We start from the raw sequence: 17,957 nt of genomic DNA, 5'->3' as shown, positions 1-17,957 counted from the left end.
TCCCTGTCTGCTGCTGTTGGCCTGGGCCAGCAGCCAGCTGGGGCTGAAGTTGTGAGGACAGGGTGAGCAGCCTGGGACCTGCTGCCCATCCCAGGGACCTGCTGGTGAGCATGTGAGAGGAGATGCAAGAACTTGGGCTCTCAGCATTCCCCATGTTTTAAGAAATATGCTGTGTGTGTTCTGGTTTTTCTGTTTTATCCCTTGGAGGCCTTTACCAAGGATGGCACTGTGAGCATTGATTCAGGAGGGGAGGGTGTCAGGTCCTTGGTTCCCACTCAGCTGTGATATGGAATCAATGCTATCACTTTACACAAGAGCTCTCCTGTGGGAAAGGAGGCTGTGCTTGTGTGTTTGTGGGGCCCAGAGACAGAAACGTTCCTTTCAGGAGACAGAAGTCCAGGACAGCTTGTAAGGGCTGGATTCCTCTGTCTTTACAGATGTTTTTGCTGCCTGTCGTGCCCTGTTGGCACTCTGGGGGTTTAGGGGCTTGCTGAGCTCAGGCTCTGCCTGAGTGGGGTGGTTCTGCACAGAGCAGTGTGGCTGGGGGCTGTTGGTCCTCCCTTCAAACAAGAACCAGCTGGGGGAGAAAGGGCTGGGGCAGAGTGTGGACATGTTCAGGGGGTACTCCCTGACTCTGGAGTCAGTGAATTTTGAACACAGAACTCTGTTTTTTTGGGGCAGAGTCAGCTGTGCTGGTGGCACCTCGTCCCCCACATCGTCCCCCAGTTCCTCTGTCCTGCTGCTGCTGCTCAGCAGCATGTGGGCCCACCATTTCCAGCACTGCCAAGGGGCTGGAGGGACCCTGGGCATGCTCAGCCCCACACCTCTGCCCCAGAGCTCCCTGTGCTTGGGGAACTTGCCATCAGAAGGATCCTGGATCCCCCTCTGCAGCCGCCCCGCACTGGGCACCGTGCCCAGAACATCATGTTCTGGTTTAACCACAGGATTGTGCTTCCTCTTGAGCTTTCACAGAAGTACTTCAGTGAGGCTGGTCCTGGTGGGTTGTGATGGGTTCCTGGGAAAGCTCCTGGGGGGAGAACCAGCTGGGACAGGTGAGCTCCCTGCCCCACTCAGCTCAGCCCCTCCAGGACCAACAGAGGTCCGGCTGCCCTCACGTCAGTGTGAGCACCCCGTGTTCTCCTCCCTGCAAGCCGCTGCCATCAACCTCGTGCCAGCACTGGACTACCCTCACTGCCAGCAGGGAAGAGAAATGCAACTTTTAGATCAACTTTTTATTATGGCAAGAATGATAATTAAACAGGCTGGTGCTTCCTGCCACCTGAGCCTCTGTGGAGTCGTGTTCTTGGCACACACCAACCGCTGTGTCCACCTGCACCATGGGTGGTACAAACCCTGGGCAGCCACACAACAGGGCACCCAGGGGCCCTAGCAGTGAAGGGAGAGCTCAGTTTCCAGTGTAGTTGTTTGGGAATGGAGATTCTGCAGACTCAGAGGTCAGAGGTAGCTTTGGTCCCATCCCAAGGCTCTGCTCCATGGCATGGCACAGCTGTGGCACACGCTGTGCCACATCTCTGCAGCGCTGGAGAAGGGGATAGGATGAGACAGTCTTTAAGGTCCCTTCCAACACAAACTCTTCTAGGGTTCTGTGATCTACCAGGCCATGGCCTTGCATCCACTGTCAGGATGTCCTGTCCTCTCCTCTCCCTGCCACCACCCTGCTCTGCTCACTGGGAATCGCTTCCCACCCACCTGGTGACAAGAAACAGTGACATGATTTTACAGCAACACTGATGTTCACAAGCTCTACACACTGAAGCCAAAGCCTGACTCTGTGAGGTTTATTGCAGGGTTTATTAGGCAGAGCTTCCTCCCAGCAATCAGTCATAGGAGAGGACAGCTTGGGCTTTTCCTTCCCTCTGAATTTGGGCAGACAGACAGTTGCCCAGCAAGTGCCTAGCCTGGCAGTGGCCAGCAGGAGCTGACAGGACCCTGCTGTCACTCGGTGGCTGGCTGGAGCTGACAGGACCCTGCGGTCACTCAGTGTCCGTGTCGGGGCTGCCAGGACCCTGCGGTCACTCAGTGACCGTGTCAGCCCTGGCAGACCTTGTGGTCACTCGGTGTCCGCGTTGGGCCTGGCAGACCCTGTGGTCACTCGGTGTCCGTGTCAGGGCTGACAGGACCCTGTGGTCACTCGGGGTCCGTGTCAGCCCTGGCAGACCCTGTGGTCACTCGGTGTCCGTGTCAGGGCTGACAGGACCCTGCGGTCACTCGGTGTCCGCGTCGGGCCTGGCAGACCCTGCGGTCACTCGGTGTCCGTGTCAGGGCTGACAGGACCCTGCGGTCACTCGGTGTCCGTGTCAGGGCTGACAGGACCCTGCGGTCACTCGGGGTCCGTGTCAGGGCTGACAGGACCCTGCGGTCACTCGGGGTCCGTGTCAGGGCTGACAGGACCCTGCGGTCACTCGGGGTCCGTGTCAGCCCTGGCAGACCCTGTGGTCACTCGGGGTCCGTGTCGGGGCTCAGCGTGTCCAGGGGCTGCACGCGCAGGGAGTCGTAGTTGGGCGGGGGCGTGCCGGGCTCGGGGGGCAGCGCCGGGGCCCCGGGCTCGGCCCCCACGGCCTCGTGCTGGAAGCCCAGGTTGGTGTGAGCCTCCACCAGCTCCGACACCGTCGGGGGCACGTCCGGGTACCGCGCCCGCGCCCGCCTCTGCTTCAGGCCCTTGCACCAGCCGATCACGTTGATGACGGTGATCCAGAGCGAGTCGATGATGATCTCCCCAAACTCAATGAGGCACAGCACCGAGCCCCCCATCCAGAACCCAAACTGTCCTCCCAGGCTCGACAGCAGCCAAACGATCTGTGGGAGGAGAGTGCAGTGAGCTGAGGAAGGGGAGCCCCTCAGATGTGCCCCACCCGATCCACCACCCGTGTGCCATGATGTGGGTGATGCCCCTGCCCCTCCTGTGCTCTGGGTCCCTCCTGCAGGGCTGGGATGAGGATGGGAGGTGAAGCAGGGGAAGGAACGGAGGGCTGTGAGCCACCAGGCAGAGGTGGCTTCATCCACTCCATTACAGCAGGTGTGCCAAAAAGCAGCCCCGAGGGACTGACAGACTGTGCCCCAGGGCACTGAGCCCGTCCCAGCTGGCTGGCTCTGTGCCTGCCCTGCCAGGAGGGCTGGGATGGGCTCTCACCGTGGTGGCAGCTGACTCCGAGATGGTGCGGTAGTTGTACTCCTGGAAGTAAATGTTCAGCTTGATGATCCCATTCCTGTAAAGAACAAAACCCACTGCCATGAGGAGCTGGCTGTCAGCCCTGCACCTCTGCTCCAGCCTGACCGAGGGACAGAGAGACACCAAGACATCAGTATGAAGTGACAAACGTTATGACACTGGAACTGTCCTTAATGCTGATTTTACTGCATGACTGAATTTGACCCAGTTTGCAGCCCTGGAGAGCCGGGGACATGCATGAAGTGCCTTTTGGATCTGCTTTTCGTGTGTCCCAGGTGAACAGGCTGCAAACCTCGTCCTCCCTGCCCATTCGCACCCACGTGCGCTGGCCCCGCGCCAAGGCTCGTGTCAGGCTGATGTTAACAGGCTCAGCAGAGAAGATAAAGTGGTTGTTCCTTTCACTCACCTGTCCAGAGTCACATTTGTTGACATATCCCTTTCATAAGACAGAATATGGAAAATCCAGTCCTAGGAAAATAAAATCTGTTCAGAAAGAGTCGAGGCAGCGAGTGCTCCCGAAGAGCAGGAGCCCTGCGGGTGTCGTGCCCGCTGCCAGGCAGCCCCGGCCCCGTGTGCAGGTGGAGGGGGCTGCTGTGGATGCAGGGCAGCTCTGCCTCAGCAGGGCACTGGCTGCTCCCCCCTGTGCTGCGGGGAGCCCCTGCTGCCTGTGGGCTCTGGGCTGACTGGGCACTGGGACAGAGCCCGGAGGAAGGAGCACTGAGGGGGTCCCTCCTCCTCCTCATGCCCTGGGGCTGCTGCTGGTCTGCGTGTGGATACCCGGACTTCAGCAGAGCTGCTTTGAGCTGGACACAGCTCTGACAACAGCCAGGGACAGGAGCCACCAGCGTCTGTTACAAGCCAGGGAGCCAGGCTTACCTCAGAGGCTTCTGAAGGCCAGTCCGCCATGGAGATGGTCATTTTGTACTGCGTGTCACTGGAGCCAAGAGGGAGAGATTAGTATGGAGATTCCCCCTCCTCTGAAGTCTCTGGAACTTCAGTTCTCACACAGCAAACCAGCCCTGCAGGGCTCGCTGCCCTTTTAGGAAAGTCAGGACTGATGGGAGTTAAAGTGAAGGATCCCTCTACCTCCACAGCAACCAGATCAGGCTCAGGTACTCACTTGCATGTTTCTTTGCAGGAGTCAATGCAGATCTGACGCTGTTTTATGCTGGATCTCAGAGAGGAATAGCAATATGCTGTTTGGTGAAAACAAAATAAAAGTATCTGTTTAGATAAGGACCCAGTTACTGAGTTATATCAGTTTCATTTATCAAAATAAATATTAAGCGTGACCATTCTGCACAAATTTGCAATCTTCCCTTTCAACTTCCATTTCCTTGAGAAACTTGGGCAAAACATTCAGACAATTTACTAATAACTTAAAAATAAACTGTCAGTTTCTGAAGACAGTTTTTATAGAGCCGCCTTGCCCAGGGTTGGTGCTTTTGGCACAGCCCTGGCTCTGCCAGCACAGAGCTGTGCTACCCCAGGGGAGCACTAGACCCTCCATTGCCCCTGCCGGGGACCCAAAATTTTTGGGTGCAGAGGCCTGGAGTGGTAGCCTGTGTTCTCTCTCTCTTTGGTGCCCAAGGGCTCCCCCAGCCCCCAGCCCCCAGCCCAGCCCAGATCTGGCCCCTGGTCCCAGCACTGGCCCAGGTGGCCACATCCCCTAGGGAGCAGCCGTGCAGGAGCTGCAGGGACAGCAGCAGAGCCCCAGAACCCCCAGCAGCTCTTACCCCAGCCTGGGTTATCCTCATTATTGCAGTAATTCACCCCCTCAGGTAAAGGGAACATGTAGTGCCCACAGCCACAGATCTCCACCATGTGGGTTTGGAAGCAGGAGCGCAGGCAGGCCTGGGGAGGAAGAGGGGAGGGAAGAGGGATGCTCAGACTTGGGCTGGGGCCTCGGGAGCTCGGGGTTGGCAGCGGCTCCCAGAGCCCCTCTGCCCCCAGGAATCCCCTCTCTTGCACTGAGCAGGAGATCTTGGGCTGCAGACAGAGGGAAGGAGGTGCAGAGGAAGGGGGGCTGCCAGAGCCTGTCCCTGCCCAGAGCCTCTCCCAGCCTTGCTGGGCTCTGGAGTTTTTAAAGCCACTCACAGGAGCTGGCCCTGGGTGAGACCTCGGGAGGAGATGGAGGGAGCTCAGCACCTGCTCCCACTCACACAAGAAACTGCTCATTTCTCAATTATTTTAGGGCTTCACAGAAGTAATATTCACACTTGCAAAAGGGAATACAAATGTTCTCTTCCACCGCAGACATGGCTGTGCTCTCCAAGCTTTACACAACACTGACAAAGGGCCAGGAACTTCCAAATCCTTCAGCACAAAGAGCAGCCATACGAATGATCTTTGTGCAGGTGCTGCTCTCCTGGGGAGGATTGTGGCTGCCATTAGCTTGGTGAGGCGTGAAGTTCATCACCAGAGATTGGAGTGCGATTCTGCGTGAGGCAGCACAAAGCAATAGCAAAGTCTGTGAGAAGATAATTAAATTTAACAGCTGTGGGTAGGACAAGCAGAGAATTTCTGTGTGATAGGAAAGGTCCACAGGGTGCAGAGCAGTCAGGCAGTGATGGTTTTGCTGAGAGGGCTCTGAAGTGGCGTTACATGGGCACAGAACTCCGTCAGCATTTGCACTTCTAGGGAATAATGCAATCCTCCCAAGTGTTTGCTTAAACCTTATACAAGCATCTTTAAAAGCTGGATAAAGTGGTCCAGTTGTTATTATATTATATAAAGGTAGAAATATAAAACCACTGCCAGCCCAAAGCTCGCCTGATCTCCAGGTGCATCTGTGAATCACCCCAAATGGTTTGGGTGTTTCCCTTATTATCACATCGCACCCTCAAGAGCTGCTTCTCTTTCCAGTACAGCCTGTTACAAATTAACTTGCGCTTACTGTTGGCTCTCCAATTTTCTACAGATGTAAGGTTTACTGACACTCAACTTTCTCATCCAATTTTCAGAGTGATGAAGAAGCAAAGGGCTGTTTCCCTTCCTGTACAAACCAGCTGCATTTTCAGGGTGAAAAATTACTTGATTCCCCCAAAGAGAAAAAAGTTAAAGATCGCAGGAGTGTTCAGAGGGAGACTCTCTCCTTTGTATTCATCTCCTGTCAGGGGTAAATATCACTTGTGTACACAAAACACAGGCTCACTTGGACATTGTCTCAGCAGAAGTTCCCCAGAGCCCCAGTGACTGTTCCTACAGAACCATGTGGAGCTTAGATCAGATATTAGGAAAAACTTTTCGTGGAAAGGGTTGTAAAGCACTTGAACAGGCTGCCCAGGGCAGTGGTGAAGTGTTCAAAAACTATGTGATGTGGCACCTGAGGACATGGCTTGTCAGTGGTGGTGCTGTGTTGACACTTGGATATGATGTGCTTGAAAGATTTTGTGATTTTATGATTCCCCAGTACCCTGCATGATAGTGATAGGCAGATTTAACTGCTCTGAGGATTTTTCCTGAAGAGTGTACTTTGATTTCAAAGGCTGTTTTACCTGTATGGAGTAGGAGGTGTTGTACTGGCTGTAGAGGTTTTGGACAGGGACGTCGGAGCCGTTCACGGTGCAGTCGCTGTAGGGATAACCCATCCGCTCCAGCTCATCCTGGAAAGAAACCCCAACACCAGGCTGGCTCTCCTTCTCCACAGGTCCCTGGGCCCATTTTCCAGAGGCTTTGCAATTCTGGGCTCCTCACTGGCTTTGCTAAAAATTAAGTCAGTGGTGGCAGAGCTGAGGAGGCTGCAGCCCCTGCCCCAGGAGGATCCAGGCAGGGAGGCTGCTCGGGGCTGGGAAAGTGCTCTCTGACACGCTGCAGAAAGAGACACCCACGACCTGAGCCCAGGATTCCGGCCCCAATAAAGCACTTTGCCAGGACAGTTACATAAAATCCTCCATAAAGCGCTCCAGCCCCTGACAGGTGTGTACCTTGTCTCCTTTGGTTTGAGCCAGTTCAGCCAAGACTTAAAGCAAACTTGGTTCTGGTCCCATCAGATAACATTATTCTCAGACAATCTGCTCCCGAGGAATGCCACACATACCACCAGCACTCCAATGGAGGTTTCTGTCCCAGCCATGGCGTAGATGCCCTGATCCTTGAGGAAGGGGAAGCTCTTCTGCTGGTGCAGCATGAGCCTGGCCCCAGCGGCAGAGGACAGGTAGGGAATGTAGTCCTGCTGGCTGATGTCCAGAATCAGCTTCAGCCCTGGGACACCAGGCAAAACACAACAGGAATTGTATTGGAAGGGGAGGCTTGGGGAAAGAAGGGAGTCTATTTTCTTCTCCCTGTTCCTTGGGATGAGCCAGGGTCTGGCTGCCGTGGCAGCCTGACCTGTGCAGGAACACTTATGGTGGTGAATGCCCAGAATGGCAATAGCTGGGAGCAGTCAGGTGCTGCCTCAGACATTTCAATACTCTAGAGGATGCCATTCAGCTATGTGTCTGTAGTCACTTTTTTCCTGTGTGGCACATTTTCCTTTTGGGGCTCATCCCCTTCTGGATAGCATCTGTCCCCCGTTGCAGTGCTCCAGGGACAGAGGAATCATAAAACTGTCCTGAGTGACAGAATGGGCTCCAAGAGACAGAGACCTCAGGTCTGCCCCTCCAGTCCCCTCCTCCACCACAGAGTTCTCCCTTACCGAACTCAGCCCCAGGGTTGGAAGAGTTCAGAGCCTCTTCATCCATGCCCCAGTTAAAGATGTAGCAGTTACCATGGTCTGGGTGGTAGATTTGGGTGAAATTCCTGGAAGAATCATACACAGAAAACTGTGACTCTCAGGAGGATAAAGGGGTGTGACATGAAGCAGAAGGTGGGCCCAGCTGTGCTGGGGTTCACCTCCCATTGCCTCATCTGCTGAATACCTGCACAGGTGTTCCTATCAGCACAGGGACTACAGCTGATAGCACCTCAATCCATCTGTTTTTGGAAAAAAGGCAAGGCAAGGTACAGGCGTCTGCTGGGACATGGCCCTGGGGACAGCGCTCAGCTGGATGGAGAGGAACATTTGTCACACAGGTGAGAGGAAAACCTGCTCAGTCTGAGCTGTGGTTACAGGTTTGGGCTGGCATTATAGCTCGTGCTTTGATGACAGCTCTTGGTTGCCCTTGTTGCAGAAGGACAGGGCTCCCCACAGCCTGGGGTGCTTCGGTGTGCTCCCCTGTGGTATTCACAGAGAGACACTTGGCTTTCTCAGGATTTCTCCTGAGAGAAGCTCTGAGAGAAGCAGAGAAAAAAGAATCAAAACAATTCTTATCTCATTCACTGCTCCTGTTTGTACCCATGTGGAATGTGGTATGGAGATTGTTTACCCAAGGTGATTGCTTGACTGGATTCTGGTGATGGTGTTTTGGATTCATTGACTAATTGGATCCACGTGTGTGTCGGGACTCTCAGGAGAGAGTCATGGGTTTTCTAGTTAGTTAGTTAGTGATATAGGTAGTTAGTGATAGTTCTTGTTATTGTAATATAGTGTAATATATGATACAATATAGTTTAATAAAGTAATTAATTAGCCTTCTGAAGTCATTTGAGTTCAGACTTCATTCTTCCCGCATGGGAGATCCCAGCACTGATACTCCCCTTCCTCAGCACTGAGGATGGGAACTTGGGATTCATAGCAAACAAAGTTGGCTAAAATGCATTTCTCAGAGCCTTGTGCAAAAGGGAGGGGGCTGTAACTGGGGGCCATGCTGCTGACTCAGCACCTGGTTACCACTGCATACCCTGGGTGCTGCTGGTCTTGATATGTCACGAGCAAAACAGCCCATCCAAAACTCTAACTCAGCCAGCACTGTTCCAAAAGAACACATTTCAGGATTACATCCAGAAAACCTCTGGGAAGTGTTGTGAGAGGTGAGACTCAGCAGCAATCTCATTAGTAGCTGATATATACCTTAAAAAGAGAAAGGAACCTGCATGCTGTTCATTCCTGCAGGGACGAAAAGGAGCAGGGAGCTCGTGTGCACCTACTTGTAGTTGCAGGGCTCGGCCCCGTAGAGACAGGCCAGGATCATGTCCTCTGCCTGGTAGCCCATCCTGATCTTCTCGTGCAGCGGGACCCTGGAGAGGATGGAGGTGGACTGCAGGATGTACCACTCGGTGACCGCCTGCGCCGCGCTGCTGAAGTTCCGGTAGGTGCAGTTGTCAGAGCCCTGCTGGCTGCACTGGGGACACACAGCAGGCAGCCCTGAGCCCCAGGGACAGCAGGGACACGGTGTGACCCCCTCCCCATGTGCTCGCCTGGATGCCAGCCCTGCCTGCAGCTCCCAGGCACGGAGAGGCTCAGCCTGAGGGAGCTACAGGCTGCAGACACACCCAGAGGCTGTCACACCGAGCTGGCTGTCACACCGAGCTCACAGTCACACCGAGCTCACAGTCACACTGAGCTGGCTGTCACACCGAGCTGGCTGTCACACTGAACTGGCTGTCACACCGAGCTCACAGTCACACCGAGCTCACTGTCACACCCAGCTCACAGTCACACCGAGCTCACAGTCACACCGAGCTGGCTGTCACACTGAACTGGCTGTCACACCCAGCTCACAGTCACACCGAGCTCACAGTCACACTGAGCTCGCTGTCACACAGAACTGGCTGTCACACTGAGCTGGCTGTCACACTGAGCTCACTGTCACACCAAGCTCACAGTCACACTGAGCTGGCTGTCACACCAAGCTGGCTGTCACACCGAGCTCACAGTCACACTGAGCTGGCTGTCACACTGAGCTGGCTGTCACACTGAGCTCACAGTCACACTGAGCTCACAGTTACACCCAGCTGGCTGTCACACCAAGCTGGCTGTCACACCGAGCTCACAGTCACACCGAGCTCACTGTCACACTGAGCTGGCTGTCATTACAGGGTCCTTCCCCAGGGACATTTCTCTGCTGGGCAGGTCATACATCATCCCCAGGGTGACCCCACAAGTTAACAGAACGTGTCCATTTTGGACCAATTCTTTAAGGCTGGAGTTTTCCCAGCCTCCGAGGTCTGCCCAGGCAGGGTCCTTGGAGCTTCCATGGGAGCAGGGGTGAGGGGCTCCGGGTCCACCCTGTGCCTCTGCACTGCAGACTGCAGCAGGAAAGGGATGGGGCAACAGCTACAGATTCTCCCTGGCATTTTGGGTGCCTGACCCAAGGAAGGGGTGAAGGCGTCTGGGAGCCTGCAGGAGCTATCCTGGCTCTGTCCTGGGTTCAGCCTGCAGCAGGGCTGGGTCTGGGCACAGGCAGTCCCCAGACCTGGCACAGCCAGACAGGGCAGAGTGGCCATGGGCAGCTGGTGGGGAGAAGATACAGATCTCCCCGCTGCATCCCTGCCGAGGCACCCATCCCTCATCTCTGCCCACTTCCACTTTGGGACTCCTCTCACCAGCTTCACTGCCAGCTTGTACTTCTTCTCTTCTGACGTGGTGTTGCCTGGGCCAGGTGCAGCAGTGGTTTGGTTCCCCTCAGTGGTTTCATTGTCCATGGTTTCGTTGCCCCCAAAGAGCTGGTGGCCCTCAGCAGTGTCGCTGCTCACACTGGTTCTGTTGTCCATGGCAGTTTCGTTGGCTGCAGCAGTCTGGTTGGTCTCGAAGATGTCCAGGATGATGGGATTGTCTTTGTCGTGCTCGTCGATGAGGACCAGGGGGATCTGGTTCCAGAGCTCCAGGTTGAGTGGCACGGACCCGTTCTCGCTGCTGTTCCCTGGCTGCAGGATCCTCTCCAGCGCCGCCTCAATGAGCCTGTCCAGCTCCTTCAGCAGGGGCTTCACCTCTGAGTACCTGCGGGACAGGGAGCAGTGACCAGCTGGGGACACTGGCAGCTCACCTGCCAGGCTGCTGGCTTGGCCCTTCCTGAATTTCCTGGGGGACAACGGAGCCTCCATGCAGAGCCCGGCCAGCTCGGACACCGTGTCCCAGCAGGCTGCAGCTGGGCAGAGGGGCACTGGGAGGATAAACAGGGAGTGCTGCAGGGCTGAACACACCAGTGCTGGGCCACACGGGTTCTAGTTCAGTAATTCACTACAGTTTACACAAAACATCTCTAGCAAATGGAGAAAAAAATACCCCAAAGCAATTCCTGTGTTGGCTGAGAGTGTCTTGCCTTGGGCTACGCTCTTGCATGGATTTAAAACAAGTATAAATTTAAAGCAACTCTAATGAAAATCAGTGACTCCTTTGAAAACACAATTCAGTTCTGTCTCTGTGGTGATTTCTGGCAGACAGGACTGTGGAACCAGCTCTTAGAGACTGGAGTACAAGCAATGAGAAGAATGCTCACAGTGAGGAAGGGGAAGGAAGGAAGGAAATTGTGGGAAAAGATGGAAAGACTGATTCTGGCTGGGAAAGGTGAGCTGAATTTGGTTCTTTTACGAGCTGAAGAAAATTTGCAGGGAGGTAAAAACCTTCATTAGATTGATATGGGCTGAAATTGTGTTAGGAAAAACTCTTCCCCATGAGGGTGGCAGGCCCTGGCACAGGGTGCCCAGAGCAGCTGTGGCTGCCCCTGGATCCCTGGCAGTGCCCAAGGCCAGGCTGGACAGGGCTGGGAGCAGCCTGGGACAGTGGGAGGTGTCTCTGCCCAGGGAAGGCAGTGAAATGAGATGAAGGTCCCTTCCCAACCCAGACTGTTCTGGGATTCTATGAAGCTCATGAGAACTTGCAGGCAGATGAACTTCCTCTGGCCCTAGCCACTCATCATATTGTTCTTCATTTGTTTGTAGGGCCACCTGGTGACTCCACTGATGCTCCTAACGTGGCATCTCAGACAGGAACCTCACAGTACCTCACACTGGCAATGTTTCTGAGAGGTTAGGGCACACATGGGGAAATTGGGAGAAGAAAAACTTACTTGAAGGGGTTGGCATTGCAGATGGTGACTGCAGGGAACTTCATGGTCTTAAAGCCAATGGAGAGAGTCGAGGTGACATTGTAGGAGAGGTAGGTGTTGATGAGGATCCCCCACTGCCAGAACACCAGGGACGCAAAGAGCAGTGTTAGGAAGAACCAGATTAATTTCTTCTTTGGCCCCTCCTTGATGATGCGCTTGGGGCCGTGGGTGTTGGTGTTGTCGCAGTACCAGACCAGCAGCTCCTTGTAGGTGTAACCAGGGCCCTTCTGCAGGCGATGCAGCGCCCGCACCAGGTACTTCTTCAGGTTCATGCTGCTGCCTGTGGGCAGGAGAAACACACCAAGCCAGCTGTGAGGAGGAGCGGGGGCTGTGCCACACCAGTGCTGTCAGCACAGCAGGAGCTGGGACACAGGGATGGTCACTGTGACGGCACGGCCGTGGTTTGTGACCCAGGAAAAGCTCAGAGGCTCTGCAGGAGTTTGTGACCCAGGAAAAGCTCAGAGGCTCTGCAGGGGTTTGTGACCCAGGAAAAGCTCAGAGGCTCTGCAGGGGTTTGTGACCCAGGAGAAGCTCAGAGGCTCTGCAGGGGTTTGTGACCCAGGAGAAGCTCAGAGGCTCTGCAGGGGTTTGTGACCCAGGAGAAGCTCAGAGGCTCTGCAGGGGCTTGTGATCCAGGAGAAGCTCAGAGGCTCTGCAGGTCGTGCCAGGGCAGCCACATGGCAGCCGGCCTCCTGGAGGACACAGAGGAGCTCTGGGACTGGCCGTTCCGAGGTGCTGAATGCTTCTGTCACATTTTGGGTTCTTGCTGGCCCCACCAGAGCTGGGTGACCGGGACCTGCCGGGTGACTGCCAGTGCGGCGGCGGCCCCGCAGCGTGGCAGTGCCTGCCCGGTGCTGCCCGGGGAAGGGAGTGCTGGGCACACCGAGCCAGCTGGAACCCTGTCCCAGCCTCAGCCAACACTAGATGGACCAAGCAGGACACGCAGCATTGGCTCGGATAGAGCTCAGGCTCCCAGCGTTCAGGGTTCAACCCCACGTGGAGCCTGAGACAATTTTGCTTTAAAGAAGTATTAGAGTGCATCCAGCTTTCAGAGGGACAGAAGAAGAGGAACTAGAAGCAGCAGCACCTTTCCTAGGACCAGGAATGCTGTCCAGGGCTGCTGCCCGCTGGAGGAGGGACAACAGATTGGTTTTTTTTCCACCAAATTCCTTTGTCTGTCAGATGTTATCAGTATGGCCCCCCCACTCCCCCACTCTGGTGAGGGATGCTGCATACTTGGCATTCATTTTGTGAGTAAATAGAACATTTTGTGCTGCTATTTTAAGGTTAGAATCTGTGTTACTAAATCTTAACATCCCGAGGCAGGATTTCAAAAAGAACCTGAGGCAGCCACTCAGAACATTTGTCACATTTAAGCTGCAGGAGAGCAGAGTTAAAGATTAATGCTGGGAATAGGCCCCATCCTGGGAGGAAGAGTGCCGGAATAATGCAGCAAGAGTTCACTAAGGAGCAGCACTCGGAGGGCAGGAATGAGAGTGACACAGCATTGCTTCCAGGTGAGCAAAGAAGGCAGCAAAGGTCTGCACGGGCCCCGGGGAGTGAAAGGAGGTGGTTCTTCATACTTTTCAAGAATAAAAAAGGTGATACTGATTCCTTGATCTGCTGGTCAGATCTGCAAGCTCTCCTGAGTAGCACATGGAGAGTTTGGTGTAAACCAAACAGATTTTGAAGTCTCACTCCATGACACAAGGAGAGGTGATGGTTTTCACTGCATGCCTGTTACCTGTGGTGTTAGATGCAGGTATCCTCTGTGAGAGAGGACTTTGGGAAGAGCAATCCCAGCTGCCTCCTCTAAGATCCGAGGCTCTACTCCTATTGAAAAGATTTTGTTCCCCAAGGAACTTGTGTCCCTGGACTCCCAAGCTCACCACCTCATCCTCCATGACCCTGTGCCTCTGAGGCTCCTCCTGCTGCTGCCTGGGGTGCTGAGCTCATGGAGGGAGCACAGCTGCTCCAGAGCCTGGCTGGGTATTGGGCAGGTACCCGGGGAGAGGGAGCAGTGACCTGAGCCCGAGGTGCTGCCCCAGCCCAGCCCAGCTCTGCCCAGCCCAGCTCTGCCCAGCCCAGCCCAGCCCAGCCCAGCCCAGCTCTGCCTAGCCCAGCCCAGCTCTGCCTAGCCCAGCCCAGCTCTGCCTAGCCCAGCCCAGCCCAGCCCAGCTCTGCCCAGCTCAGCTCTGCCCAGCCCAGCTCTGCCCAGCCCGGCCCAGCCCAGCCCAGCCCAGCCCAACTCTGCCCAGCCCAGCTCTGCCCAGCCCAGCTCTGCCCAGCTCAGCCCAGCCCAGCCCAGCTCTGCCCAGCCCAGCCCAGCCCAGCCCAGCCCAGCCCAGCTCTGCCCAGCCCAGCTCTGCCCAGCCCAGCTCTGCCCAGCCCAGCCCAGCTCTGCCCAGCTCTGCCCAGCCCAGCTCAGCCCAGCCCAGCCCAGCCCAGCCCAGCTCTGCCCAGCCCAGCTCTGCCCAGCCCAGCTCTGCCCAGCCCAGCCCAGCTCTGCCCAGCTCTGCCCAGCCCAGCTCAGCCCAGCCCAGCCCAGCCCAGCCCAGCTCAGCCCAGCCCAGCTCTGCCCAGCTCTGCCCAGCCCAGCTCTGCCCAGCCCAGCCCAGCTCTGCCCAGCTCTGCCCAGCCCAGCCCAGCCCAGCTCTGCCCAGCCCAGCTCAGCCCAGCCCAGCTCTGCCCAGCCCAGCCCAGTGAGGCAGGCAAGGAAATATTTTCTGCCTTTTAAGAGCTCCGATAACAGATTTAGGTTAGATTGCCATTTCCAGCCCCTGCCTGGCTGGTGCTGCCAGCTGCGTGCCCTCGCTGTCCCTGCTGTCACCAACCACTGGCTCCCGCCACAGGGAGACCCCACTTGTGTGCCAGTCTCTGGGGTCACTCATCAACCTGCCAGTGCTGGGAGAAATTATTCCTTTTTATATGGGATAAAAGAAGTGGCAAGGAGCAAAACCCACATTTGAATATGCCTGGATGACTTTTCTGCACTGTATATTCTCATTTTAACAGTTTTCTTCTTCCCTTTATTTCCAAAAAGGTTTCCAAACAGGCTTCTTCCTCACTGACAGCTGGAAGCTGCCCAGGTGAACCCCAAGGCCCTGTTAAGGGGGCTCCTCCCTGGCACAGTGCTCAGAGCTCGGGGGCCAGAGCTGCTCGGGACAGGGCTGCTGCCAGGTTTGGTGCCAGCCTGGAGCAGGTCCAGCTCTGCCCCATCAGCAGGCTGCACCTGAGCAGAGAGGTGATAAATGAGGGGTGTAAGGACCCACTCTCCATCCGTGCACTGACAGCTGTGTCCCCTTCCCACAGCCCCTCCAGAGGGACGAAGAGGAGCAGCGATGGAGCAGGGGCTGAGCAGGGCTGGGGGCACAGAGTGCCACCCCTCGACAGACTCAGAGCCCCGAACCCTTTGCAGGTGGCTTGGGCAGCCAGCACTGCTTTACAGCTGTGCCCTGCTCCAGGCTGCTCTGGTCACTGCAGGCTCAGCTGAACGGGCTTCTGGAGCTGAGCCAGGGCCATGAGATGTGGCCCCAGCGTGCCAGGGCCCCTCTCCTGGCAGCACGTGCATCCCTGTGATGAGCAAAGCCATCCTAGGAGAAACCTGCTCCTGGTTCCAGTGGGGCTTCTCTGTGCTGGGGACGTTTCCTCCCTGTCCCAGCAGCTGAGTCCAGCCCTGCCTCATCCCAGCATCACCCTGGGTGAAACTCCTCCACCTCACAGTGACATCAGACTCCCACATTACGAAATGATCCTGTTGACTCTGTCGAATCTCCTCTGAGGTTTTCCTAGGGCAATTGCCACTCGAAGGAAATAAAGTCATGAGCAAAACTCGGCCCACTCCTGGAAGCTCCAGGGTCAGATATGGGCTGCAAACCATGCTGACACTACCAGCTGATGACACCGTGATTGCTCAGCACTTTCTCTCCTGGGACACACCAGTCACTCCTCTTTGATGACCAGCTGCTCACCTGCCATCTCCCCTGAACCCTGAGGGAAAAGCCTAGTTTTCCAAAGGAGACATCTACAGTTTCTAGTGGTATTTTTGCAAATAAGAGGAATTCCTTTTATTACCTCATAAGTTTACAGGTTGGCAGTTTGAAAAGTGGAGCAGCCACGTGTCAGAGAGCAAGAAAAGCCTGTCTCAAGGTGGGGTCAGATGCTCTTGCTGCTGGGGCTGTGCAGGGCCAGTGGCCAGGGCACTCGGTGCCAGCTCCAGCGCCCGGCTCCAGCCCACGCAGGCGCCTGCGGGTCTCCAGCGCAGCGGGCAGCGGCAGCGGGCAGCGCTCAGGAGTATTTATTTACAGTCTGGGAGCTCAGATAGCGCTGGCCTGACTCTGTGCCGGGTGCCAGGCACTCTGCTCCCGTTCTCCTGCCCAACCCCGAGCTCCCCTCTGCTCTGCAGCCGGGCTGGGACAGCTGGGGGTGCTCACCTGGAGAAGAGCAGCTCCAGGGAGAGCTCAGAGCCCTGCCGGGGTCTGAAGGGGCTCCAGGAGAGCTGCAGAGGGACTGGGGACAACGCATGGAGGGACAGGACCCAGGGAATGGCTCCCACTGCCAGAGGGCAGGGATGGATGGGATTTTGGAAAGAAATCCTTCCCTGGGAGGGTGGGGAGGCCCTGGCACAGGGTGCCCAGGGCTTGGAGCAGCCTGAGGTAGTGGAAGGTGTCCCTGCCCAGGGAAGTGGGCTTGAAGGTCCCTTCCAACTCAAACCAGTCCATGATCCTGCGGTTCCCGTGATGTCCCTCTCTCCCTCTCTCTCCTGGGACAATCACAAGCCGTGCTCCTCATGTGCCAGTCAGGTCACATTGCTGAATTCACTTTGCTGCTTGGGACAGTAAGAGGAGCAAACCCCCAAGAGCACAACGCCATCCCCTGGAATGCTGCGAGCACTCTGCCTCACTGGGAGCGCCGTCCTGGGGGAGATGGCACGTTTCCAGTACCAAACCAAACACTGAACTACTCCAGGAAGATGCGGTTTGCTCCCATTCTCTTTTATCAGGGAGATTAAAGGAAACCCCAGTGTAAATAAAAGTTAAATCCGAATTAGTACCCCTTGCCGCACGCCGGGTACACCCCAAATCCCTGCCCAGCACGAAACCTGCCCCGCTGCTGCACAGCCGGCAGCGGTCGGTGACCTCAGGCGCGCAGCAGCGCGAAAGGCGCCAGGAGCAGCCCGGTCCAGCCGCTCCCCTCGGCCCGGACCCTGCCCGGGGATGCCCAGGGCGCTGGAGATGCCCTCGCAGCGAAGGGACCGGCCAGCAGCGGCCCCGCGCCCCGGCCCGCCCCCGGCCCCGCTGCCCCGTACCTGCCGCCCGCGCGGTCCGGCAGCGCTCCCGCCGACACCGGCACCGGCGCCGCCGCCCCCGGCCCGCCCCGGCCCGCCCCGGCCGCACGGGCCCGCCTCCCGCCCCTCCCGGGCTGGTCCCGGTTCCTCGGGACGCTCCTGGGGCTCGCTCCGAGCGCATCCCCGGGAGCGCCGCCTGGCTCGGCGGGCCGGGGCCGCCTGGCGCAGCCTGGCACCGGGGGCACGAACCTCGCAGAATCTCGGAATCACCCGGCAGGAAGGGACTTGGGAACGCAGAATCCTGGCACGGCTGGGGCTGGAGGGGACCTTTAGAGCTCCCCCCGTTCCACCCTCTGTCCTGAGCAGGGACACCTTCCCCTGTCCCGGGCTGTCCCAGCCCTGTCCAGCCTGGCCTGGGACACTGCCAGGGACCCAGGAACAGCCACAGCTGCTCTGGGCACCCTGTGCCAGGCCTGCCCACCCTCCCAGGGAAGGATTTCTTTCCAATATCCCATCCATCCCTGCCCTCTGGCAGCGGGAAGCCATTCCCCCTCATCCCATCACCTCACTGCTTTGTCTTCCCTGGTGCCACCTGCCCCTGGTGCCAGGCTTT

General features: G+C 56.7%; 1 protein-coding gene across 2 annotated transcripts; it reads right to left on the bottom strand.

Annotated features, from left to right (window-relative positions):
* Positions 1 to 1,793: 1,793 nt before the first annotated feature.
* On the bottom strand, positions 1,794 to 17,720 carry SCNN1B (sodium channel epithelial 1 subunit beta). 2 transcript variants are annotated; one of them, XM_085591941.1, is made up of 13 exons: positions 17,594 to 17,720; positions 12,019 to 12,337; positions 10,556 to 10,949; positions 9,158 to 9,351; positions 7,827 to 7,930; positions 7,230 to 7,393; positions 6,688 to 6,795; positions 4,927 to 5,044; positions 4,311 to 4,386; positions 4,067 to 4,124; positions 3,597 to 3,658; positions 3,152 to 3,227; positions 1,794 to 2,817 (listed from the first exon to the last, which is right to left on the bottom strand). In XM_085591941.1, exons 2-13 carry the CDS (start codon positions 12,327 to 12,329, stop codon positions 2,458 to 2,460), a joined length of 2,025 nt encoding a protein of 674 aa, XP_085448067.1. In that variant the 5' UTR covers positions 12,330 to 12,337; positions 17,594 to 17,720; the 3' UTR covers positions 1,794 to 2,457. The 2 variants fall into 2 exon arrangements, with proteins under 2 accessions (XP_085448067.1, XP_031361979.2); XM_031506119.3 differs by lacking the exon at positions 17,594 to 17,720 and adding an exon at positions 17,366 to 17,487.
* Positions 17,721 to 17,957: the final 237 nt, after the last annotated feature.

This window comes from Lonchura striata, chromosome 14 (assembly GCF_050655825.1).
Source record: "Lonchura striata isolate lonStrDom1 chromosome 14, ASM5065582v1, whole genome shotgun sequence".
Lineage (NCBI taxonomy): Eukaryota > Metazoa > Chordata > Aves > Passeriformes > Estrildidae > Lonchura > Lonchura striata.
The sequence above is the reverse complement of the archived record's forward strand: the minus strand, read 5'-3'. Positions and strand labels throughout refer to the sequence as shown.

Bases quoted from the DNA above. Each gene is read 5' to 3' on its own strand.
- SCNN1B (XM_085591941.1), bottom strand. From the start codon at position 12,329: ATGAACCTGAAGAAGTACCTGGTGCGGGCGCTGCATCGCCTGCAGAAG. The intron at 5,045-6,687 runs GTAAAACAGCCT...CTTCCTCCCCAG, and splicing joins ACACCTCCTACTCCATACAG to GCCTGCCTGCGCTCCTGCTT. The intron at 2,818-3,151 runs GTGAGAGCCCAT...CTCCTCCCACAG, and splicing joins CGGAGTCAGCTGCCACCACG to ATCGTTTGGCTGCTGTCGAG.